Below are 10225 nucleotides of genomic sequence, written 5' to 3' on the forward strand. Positions count from 1 at the left end.
ACTCATTTTTTTCTTAATTAAATTGATTCATTGACAGTTTTCACACATTGTCCATACTGACCATTTTCACAGAGCTCCCACTTCCCTGTTTCTCCATTTCCCCACAAATCTCTTTCCCATGTTCACCTGTTTATTTTGTTCTGTGATGCATTGAATTTGACCTGCGTTGCTTGGGTGACAAGGGTTTGGAGTTATCTGTTGGTGCCTAAGTGGCTCAGAGATGGAGTGCACAGCTGAAGAGAGGATTCCCCTATCTCAGAATCTTATCAGTAGCCAGTAGTTGCTCAGTAAGTGGTTAGGCCCCATGAGATCCTTCTAGTTTTTAAAATGTATTTATTAACAGCTTTATTGATATATAATTTCCATACCTGAAGATTTGGTTTTGTAAATGTACAATTAATTTAGTACATTTACAGCTTTGTATAACATTACCCCAGCCTAGTCTGTAAACATTTTACCTATAACACTGAATGTGCAGTAGAGCCAACCTCTGCTCTCTCCACAAGCTCCTGGCATTCCTATTTCACGGTCCTGCCAGCACAAGGCTCTGTGCTGGCCTCAAAGCCTTTAATCACTGGACAGTGCTCTGTTCTCTCTTAGCTTGCCCCACAAATCACGAGCTGTGTTACAGTAAACCTTAGGGCTCTTGAAGCTGAACACGTGGTTTTTATGTGCATTAACTTAGACACATCGCAGTAGTCAGGACAAGAGGAGCCCTGATAGCCAGTAGCACTTGGGCCTGATTAGAAGACATCTCTGTGGGGAGATTGCTCCGCACACTTGCCAACACTTGTTACTATCTTGTTTTGAGCTGTAGCTTTCCTGGGCTGTGTGAGAATCTGGAGTTTTGCTTGCACTCTGCAGTGGCTAGTGGTGTCTTGCTTGCTTATTGGTATTGGTTACTATGTACCTGCTCTGGATAAAAATAATTTAGCCCATTTAATAGCTTAGTTTTCTTTTGCTGGCTGAGTTACAATTTTTTTAAAACATTTTTAATACATTTTGGAGCTGAGCCCTGTAATTGGATAAATGACTTTTCTCTCATTCTTTCACTCTGTTGATGTCACCTTGGGAACACAAATAACTTTAATTTTGATGACAACCAGCTTTACCAGTTTATCTTTTGTGTTGCGTGTACTTTCGTTATACCTAAGAACCCACTGCTTGACACTAAAGTTTACTCCTTTGTTCCTCCTGAGGGTTATATTATTTCAGTTCTTCCATTTAGATATTTGATCTATTTTGAATTAAATGTTCATATATGGCATGGGGTTCAGGGCCTAACTCCATTTGGTGAGGGTGCAGCTCATTCTGCTGAGCGGCAAATGGCAGCTGTCACATTAACTCCGAGTCTCCAGCTACTGTGTTCTCCCTTATTTGACTCATTACACAGTATGTGTGTCTGGGAGCATCTGCATCTTAAGACAGATCCACAGAGGGGATTATTTACATCATGTATGGAATATTAGGAGTCATGTGGCAAAATAAATGAAACTACTCAAAAACCAGGTGAGCAGAGGGATGAGGACGGTGCAGAGGCGTGTCAGAGGCGTGAGTGTGCTCAAAAACCAGGTGAGCAGAGGGATGAGGACGGTGCAGAGGCGTGTCAGAGGCGTGAGTGTGCTCAAAAACCAGGTGAGCAGAGGGATGAGGACGGTGCAGAGGCGTGTCAGAGGCATGAGTGTGCTCAAAAACCAGGTGAGCAGAGGGATGAGGACGGTGCAGAGGCGTGTCAGAGGCGTGAGTGTGCTCAAAAACCAGGTGAGCAGAGGGATGAGGACGGTGCAGAGGCGTGTCAGAGGCGTGAGTGTGCTCAAAAACCAGGTGAGCAGAGGGATGAGGACGGTGCAGAGGCGTGTCAGAGGCGTGAGTGTGCTCAAAAACCAGGTGAGCAGAGGGATGAGGACGGTGCAGAGGCGTGTCAGAGGCGTGAGTGTGCTCAAAAACCAGGTGAGCAGAGGGATGAGGACGGTGCAGAGGCGTGTCAGAGGCGTGAGTGTGCTGTATGAGCTGGCATGCACACACAGAATCTTTCCCCCACACAAAGAAAGGCCCGAGCCTTCCAGGACAGTCTGTCTTTGTGAAGATCTCAGACTTTAGACTTTTTAACTCCCTTAAATGCCACTCTAGTTTTATTACCCTCAGCCCAGGAAAACTCGCCCTGTCCAGTTTCTGTTCCAATCCATGGTTAACTGAGAAGCAAGTTTATGGCTGGGCATTTGGGGTCATTCTTGGAGTGGCCTCTCCTCCCTACTATGGAGCCACACTATCTTCAAGCTTGCCATCCTCCTGCCTCGGCCTCCTGAATGCTAGGATCATAGCGGTAGTCCCCTGCCAGCTCTCCTTGAAGGTTTCTCGTGGCAGGGCGTGGTGTCATCCTAGTGCTGCTGTCTGTCTGCAGGTGTGGAGCACAAGCACCTGTGAGTTTGTTCGCACTCTGAATGGGCATAAGCGAGGCATCGCCTGCCTGCAGTACCGGGACCGGCTGGTTGTTAGTGGATCATCAGATAATACCATCCGGTGAGTAGAAATTGCTTGGTTTATATACAAAAACCGTCTGTAAAATCCAAAAAGTCTCTCCCTCCAGAATTAGAACACACAGGAGTTTGTCCCTCTGAGTCGTGTGGAGGAGAAGGCTTACTATGGCCAGCAGCTCTGCAGCTCAGGACCCCAGAGGCCAAGGCCCACTCCTTAAGGACCTAGTGATCCTGGTGTCTAGTGCACGCGAGGCAGCACTGAGCTTCGTCAAGATTGGGAGACCACCAGGACTGAAGTCCCTGGCCAAGTGTGATCTCCCTTCCTTCCTTCCTGGACATGCTTTTTTCCTTCCCTGACTCAAGTCCACATCTCCTCCGAGGCCATGGGGCTCTGTGGCTTTATCAGCTTAGACATCAAGAGAACTCCCAGGAACTAAGCATAATTGAAATGCTCTTGTTGATGATTTGACTTAAATAGAAAATGCCTTTTAAAAGTTTCAAATTGTGTGTGTGAATGTGTATATACACATGTGTATATGCATGCATACACACACACACACACACACACACACACACACACACACACACACACACACACACACACACACACACACACACACACACACACACACACACACACACACACACACACACACACACACACACCCGGGGAGGGGGGAGGTTTCTGTCTAAATTAATGCTAAAAGCCCAAATGTTAGATTTAGAGGTGCATATGCGATATGAGCCAGGAGTGAGATGGGACTATGGAATTCAAGGAGAATGAAAAGTCCTCTCTGCACGGAACAGATGTACAGGACTTGAGGAGGGTGGGAATCGTGTGTGAGAATTTGTTTCATAGATGACTGCTTCTTGTTCAAGGCTATGGGATATTGAATGTGGTGCCTGTTTAAGAGTCCTAGAGGGGCACGAAGAATTGGTGCGATGCATCCGTTTTGATAACAAGAGGATTGTCAGTGGCGCCTATGATGGGTATGTATTTACTCTGCACATGCATGGCTGTAGCCTTGTCAAGAACAAAAGCTCTGTGCATGCTAGACTCTGTAGGTTTAGTTTTTTTAACCAATATATTTTATTATAACTTATTAACTGAGTATATGTCACTTATAACCCGACTAACCAAAACTAACAAAACTGTAAGGATATCAGTTCCGAGCAGCGATTCTCCTGGTGTAATCAGCAGGATTTCTTCTGCTGGAATCTGGAGTAACCAGAACCCGGAATCTCAGCAGGATCTGGAGCCCCAAAGCCTTCCCCCGTCAGTTCTCTCTAGGACCGTCTCGAAGTGCAGTGATGAACAGTCAAAACTATCCCAAGTCTCCAAAAGTCCCGCCTCCAGTTCTGGGCTCATTTATATATCTCCTCCCAGAGTCTGTTCACGGGATCTTTCCAGCTGGCAACAATCAAACTCCTGCACGAGGTGGTTGGTCTTCTAGTGGATTAATATTACCTGTTCTCTCACAAGACCGTTCTGATCCCACACTTGGAATCCTAAAAAACAGGTTTATCTCTCCTTCAGGACTCGGTGTGAGAAAGAGCAGTAACATCAGTGGGTCAGATGAGGGTGCTCAGGGAAGATGAAATAAAGCTTGCCTCAGTCACACTGCAGCCAGGCACTTGACTTCTAGCTTATGTCTCATATTAGCCGAGGTGTAAGAGTAAGGCCTGCCTTGTATATACTTGGTTAGTGGTCAGCAGGGCTCTGAACATTTCCTCATGTGGAGAAAGGCAGCCTGGGAATCTTGCACTCAGTCCAAATAATGAGTTGGGTAACATAGATATCAAGTCAGGAAATGAATTTAGGTAACCTAAAGTCTTCTGCCTGTTTATCTCCTTAACAATAACATCCTTTCAGTTTCAGGAATTCCAGGAAGGTTAGATTCTTTTTCTAAAACCCAAGTTCAAAAACTTAGAAATAGCAGCATATTGCCCACTGGCTTTGGTAGTAGAGCTTTCAAGTGCACTCTGCTTTTTTATGGATGGTGTAGACGGTGTTAACTCTTTTATTAACCCCAGTCTCATTTTCCCTTCATAGGAAGATTAAAGTCTGGGACTTGCAAGCTGCTCTTGACCCTCGGGCCCCAGCAAGCACATTGTGTCTGCGCACCTTGGTGGTACGTGATGAGTTGGGGTGGCAAGGGTGCCCAGGAAAGCTTGTGTCTTGTACCATGCTTTCAGAGATTCATGGGTAATTTTAGCCAGCCAGAGCATAGTACCTTTACACTTTGTAGGATCCTCTGTAGGTGGGCAGGCGTCCTCATAGATTATACTGCATTCCATCTGCACCTCGGGGGAGTCTGTAATGTCTGACTGTGGTAGATTTTACAGCTGTGCATTTGTGTGTCATTGAGGTACAACTTCCCTTCAGTCTCTAGTATGTGGGTTATTTCTTTGACATATAAGAATACTTTAATTTTTAGGTTTTATTTTAATTTTAAAAATAATGTACATTATAGAAAATTGTTAGTCAATTAATGAATCCATCAGTTTTCATTTCTTTGTGATAGAAATATTAAAAATCTGTTTTTAACACTGAGTGTGGTAGTTCAGACCTATAATCTCAGCACTTGGGATCAGGGTTCTAAGGTCATTCTTGGCTACGTAGTGGGTTTGAGGCCAGCCTGGGATACAGAAAACTGTCTCCCACCTGTAACAAACAAACAAACAAAAACCTACTCTGAAAAAGTCTTGAAATATACCACACTTTGCCTTTTACTGTGGTCACTCTATAGTGCAGTGGGACCCTCCCTTCTGCCTCATTTTTGTGAGATTCCACAGTCTGTGGGATCATTGTCTTTCTGTGTCTGGCTTATTTCACTTACTAAATGACTTCTGGGTGATTGATATCCATGTCAGTGTAAGTGGCAGAATGTCTTGATTGCTTTAAGACCAGATAAACACTTTATTTTGATATGTAAACCTTTTTGAGTATTACCAAAGCTGTTGATTTCTAATTGTGGCTGAATCTGTTGGGTTTTTTTGTTCTTGTTTTTGTTTTTTTAAGAAGACAATCTGGATACAGTGATAGGCTTTTCTTGAAAATTTTCAGCAATTTTGTTCCTTTTTTAAAAATTATTTTTAAGGCCATGCTAGTGATACATGCCTTTAATCCCATCACCTGAGAGGCTGAGGCGGGTGGACCTTTTGAGTTTGAGGCCAGCCGGGTCTACAGGGTGAGTTTTAGGACAGCCAGAGCTACACACAGAGAAACTGTTTCAACATACATCTATCCAGCTTTACGTGTATGACGATTTCCCTGGTGTGTGTGTTTGCCTGCCTGTGCACACCTCTTAGACCCCCTGGCTACTTATGCAGCGTTGTGCGCCACTATGCCGGTGCTGGGAGTGGAGCCTGGGTCTTGTGTAAGTGTGACTAGTGCTCTTAACTACTGAGTGCTCTCTCCACTGCCAGCAGTTGGCCTTGCATTTCCTTACCCCGCACGCTGACTAGACCAGGCAGGACTGTAGTGAGGGCCACTCTTGCTTTCAGCATGAATTGTGATGTCTGCTGTGATTAAGCGTAGATGTTCTTGATCATCTTTGAAAAAAAAGTTATAGCGACTTTGTCCTTCTCATCCTGGCTTTGCAGTGTGTCTTGAGTGGGTGTTAACTCTGATGGTCTCTGTGAGGTGATCACATAGTTTTTCTTCTGTGACGTATCACCAGGTCATGGTGTAGGACATAATATTTAACTAAAAATGAAAAAGAAAAGCCTAGAAGGCAAAGCAGAGTGTTTGTTCTCAGAGAAAGGTCACAGTTCAGTGGCTGGGAGGCCATGCAGGAAGCTCTGAAATGCACAGACCTTCCCATCTGAGTTGAGTTCCAGCTCCGGAGGCCGGGGCTGCCAAGACGGTACTGCTAACCAATTGCTCTTTCCTAGGAACACTCTGGACGTGTGTTTCGGCTGCAGTTTGATGAGTTTCAGATCATCAGCAGCTCCCATGATGACACTATTTTGATTTGGGATTTTTTAAACGTGCCTCCCAGTGCCCAGAATGAGACACGCTCTCCCTCCAGAACCTACACCTACATCTCCAGATAGCGGTCTGCACTTTGGCCCAACCTGGTGAGTGTGTTCAGACTCTGGTCCCGCCTGGGCTCTTCCAAGCCTTCATTCTGGGCTTTACCTTCCCTCTGGGAATTAGGAGAGTGGGGTTCTTTGGTGACGTGAGCAAAAGCTCTACTAGAGCTAACAGGCAAGGTCCTGACAGTCTCCCGATAGAGTCCTGCACACCCTGGGCTTTCACGTCCTCACCGACAGGTGATGGTGGATGTGGTTGCTCTTTTTATAACAGTGGTTTCCTAAATGGTCATAGGCATTTAGCACCAGGATAGTTTTTCAGGTTTGATTCTGGAGTGCAGAACTCAACCTTTTTTCCTGGTCCCTTGGTTCTATGGCTGGCAGTCAGACAGATGCGCGCGCGCGCACACACACACACACACACACACACACCACAAAATCTTTTTCCCAGCACCTTAGTCCACTCTGCATTGCCATCTCCATAAGTAGCTGTCACTGAAGTATGCTATGAGCCTTGAAGGCCACACTTCATGGTGAAGGGTGCAGGCGCTTTCTAGTTACAGAGCCATCACACCGTTGGGGATAGATGTTCAGTTTAGACAGAGAAAAGGCCGACTTGGCCACATTCCAGATACCCATGACTCCTGGAACAACATTCTCACCTGGAAGATTTACCAGAGGCCACTAGATTCTGTGCACATCACACTTTTGTAGACTTAAATACCCTTACTTCTATGGAAAAAAAAAGTTTATAATATATAACATATTTGTGATATCTACAATATATAAGACCTGTGGTTAAATTATCTTAATTAAAAAGTATTACTTAATTCTTTGTAGCTTTTTATTATCATGTGTTTTCTTGTTTATTAAAAAGTAAAAGAATAAGCACACCTTTAATCTCAATTTCAGATTTTTTTTTTCTTTTGGATTTTCGAGACAGGGTTTCTCTGTGTAGTCTTGGCTGTCCTAGATTTGCTTTGTAGACCAGGCTCACCTTGAACTCACAGAAATCTGCCTGCTTCTGCCTCTTGAGTGCTGGGATTAAAGGCATGCACCAGCACTGCCCGGCTCAGATTTTTTTAAATCAAGATCCTGAGTCCTATAAGTGACTGTCAAAAAGATTACTTTGCTCAGGGTTAATACACGGTAACCGAGTGTCAAATTTGACACTTTGTTTTTCTGCCACTGCAGGCCAAAAATAGTTCTTATATTTTAAACACTTGAAAAATATTAAAAAGATATTTTCATGCCATGTAAAAATATATATATTAAAATTCCAGTCTTCATAAAGTCAGTTTGACTGGAGCTTAACTGCACTCATGTATTTACATGTCACTGTGGCTGCTTCTGTGCCTCAGTGGCAGAACTGAGTAGTTGGCACAAAGCTCACACAGCCTATAACATGGCAACCATTCTCTTTAAGAATCAGAGATCTGCATCAATAATGGCAGATCTGTGCTGCCTTGGAGATCTCGGTTTGGCCAGTAGTGCTGCTTGGCGGCTACCTTTAGAATGGCTCTGCAGCCCCAGGAGACTGCAAGGCAAGATGGCCTGGTAACAGCTGCTCTGTGTGTCTGAGGCCATCAGCAGGCACCTGAAAGCCACTCACGTGTTTACTGTACCTGGTCTCCCATGTGTTCGCACCATCTCTGTCTACACAGTCATCTTCCTCACTACTTTCTCTTGGAAGGTTGTTTATAAATCTATTGACAAAGCCACCTGTCAGACTCTTGTGTTCATTGATGAAGTCTTTGGAGTACAGCACACGAGAGGTTTACAGAGGTAGAGGACAGGAGCACAGGGAAGGCATGGAGGACTCCTGGTCTTCCCCTTCCTTCTTGAACCTGCCCCCTGTGCCCCTTCTGTGTCCTGTCCAGTTACAGTAATGCCTGCTCTCCATCCTTCTCCAGGGTTTTCTGGTCTTGAACTACTGGCTACATGGCTACCATATGCCTACGGGAGTTCGTTCGCAGCTGAGTTCTGGGGCTAGACTTGGTTCTAGATGCTGGGTAGACACAAAGCAGCCCCACTCTTCAAGCCCCGACATTTCTCACCGCGCCCCAGCTCTACTTGGAGAAGGACAGCTTAGCTCACCGCTGCAAGTAGAGCAGCAGCTCACGCCCCTCCCTTCAGTGAAGACCCCAGCGCTCCCAATGCACGTGTTCTCGTGAAGGACACATGGCCTGTACGTTCTCCAGAAGCAAAGACCGTCGGGAGAAGCCCTGCCTCTAATTTACGTCGCTTTGCACCTCGGTTTGGTACTAAAAGCAGCATTGCATTCTTGGTGAAGTGCTGGGTGCCAAACGCTGACCCAGAGTTTTCAGGGCTTTTCTGTCCAGCAGCAGCTTCTCCTTAGACCACCGGTCATTGTTGTTCTGAAGTGCGGAGGGATGTGCCGGACAGTGGGCAGATCTGGGTTATCTTAGTATTTTTGGATTACATTTCCTTTCTGTACCAGTTTCTTTTAATTTAAAGAATAAGCAAGTTATATTACCTCTCCATAGGTAGTATAGCTGTTTTCTTTTATTAACTGTTCTCTGTTTCCCGTCATCTCCTGATATTTGGTAGAGTAACACCTTTATCCGAGTGCTTGCCTCCTAATTTAAAATACTGTATCCGCATGTAGATAGAATGTACATAACAATTCAAGCTCAAGGTTGCCGCCCGGCCCCCTGCGCCTGAGACACTACCGTGGAGCGTGTCACACTTAGCCGCAGGTGGGCCGAGTGCCTGACTCCAGGGTTGCTGTGATTGCCTAGAACCTTCCTGCAGTATTCATTCGGGTTTTATTTGTCACTGTCTTTGTGTGTGCTGTGTGTTTTCAGATGGAACTTGAGAAGTTTAACATGTTTGTTTGTTGTGTGGCATCTGCAGGGGACAGGTATCTTTACAGGCTCCATGACGCTCTTCTTTTCCTCATGAGTCCAACAGCTTTCTTCTTGGCAGTGACCCTGAGACAGGGAGATGGCAGCCCCGTTGACGAGTCTCCAGGCTCTGGGCTCCCTGAACTCTAATGGAGTCTTGGGGCCTGCCGAGTTAGAGCCTTTGGGGCAGGTTAACTGTTCAGAGCATGGCACTCCTGTGTGGAGCAGTGCCTCAGACGCTGTCAGCCCGGTGTGAGAGTGGCATACAGACAGGACATTGGTCAACATTATTTCCCTCTTTCAAGATTAGGCTTTGATTTGCCCCTCGCCATTGTTTTCAAAGATGAAGGAATATCAGTATGGTTTTAAAGGACCAAGCAGCCCCTGCCTGTGAATGAAAGCTCTTCCCATGGAAGCACATTCCAGGAGAGCAGGCCCCTGGGTTCCGCTTGTCCTGGCATTGCAAACACTGGGGCTCAGCATGTCAGGGATTGGTTTCCTGGGTTGGCTTTGGTTTTGTTTTGATACATCATTCTCACTTGCTTCTATGTTTGTTTCTGAGTGGTGGGGGCTCAGAGATACAGAAGGTAGCCCGGTCCATAATGGGGGTGAACACACCACCTCACAGCTCAGCACCCATTTGACAGGAACACCCAGGGGAGGGGTAGGGGAGGAGGTGAGATTTGAACAATTGGACTTTTCTGTTGTTTTTGCATGTTTAATATAGAAGTTCCTGTCGATCCTTGGGAGATCATCGCCTTCAAATATGCACACAACCTTTAAATTGTGCCTACTAAATTATAGCAGGGGACTTGGGTACCCAAGGAATTCCAATTTCTGGGA

The 10225-nt window shown here is 45.6% G+C and overlaps 1 protein-coding gene across 1 annotated transcript in view; it reads left to right on the forward strand.

Annotated features, from left to right (window-relative positions):
• The window catches only part of Fbxw11 (F-box and WD repeat domain containing 11), a 100299-nt gene extending 90803 nt beyond the window's left edge, over positions 1-9496 (forward strand). The window contains exons 9-13 of the mRNA XM_051168066.1: positions 2402-2520; positions 3357-3467; positions 4531-4609; positions 6375-6560; positions 8429-9496. Coding sequence (XP_051024023.1) covers positions 2402-2520; positions 3357-3467; positions 4531-4609; positions 6375-6536 — 471 coding nt within the window. The 3' untranslated portion in view covers positions 6537-6560; positions 8429-9496. The remainder of the gene's footprint in view (positions 1-2401; positions 2521-3356; positions 3468-4530; positions 4610-6374; positions 6561-8428) is intronic.
• The last annotated feature ends 729 nt before the right edge of the window (positions 9497-10225 follow it).

Source organism: Acomys russatus, chromosome 25 (genome assembly GCF_903995435.1).
Source record: "Acomys russatus chromosome 25, mAcoRus1.1, whole genome shotgun sequence".
Taxonomy (NCBI): Eukaryota; Metazoa; Chordata; class Mammalia; order Rodentia; family Muridae; genus Acomys; species Acomys russatus.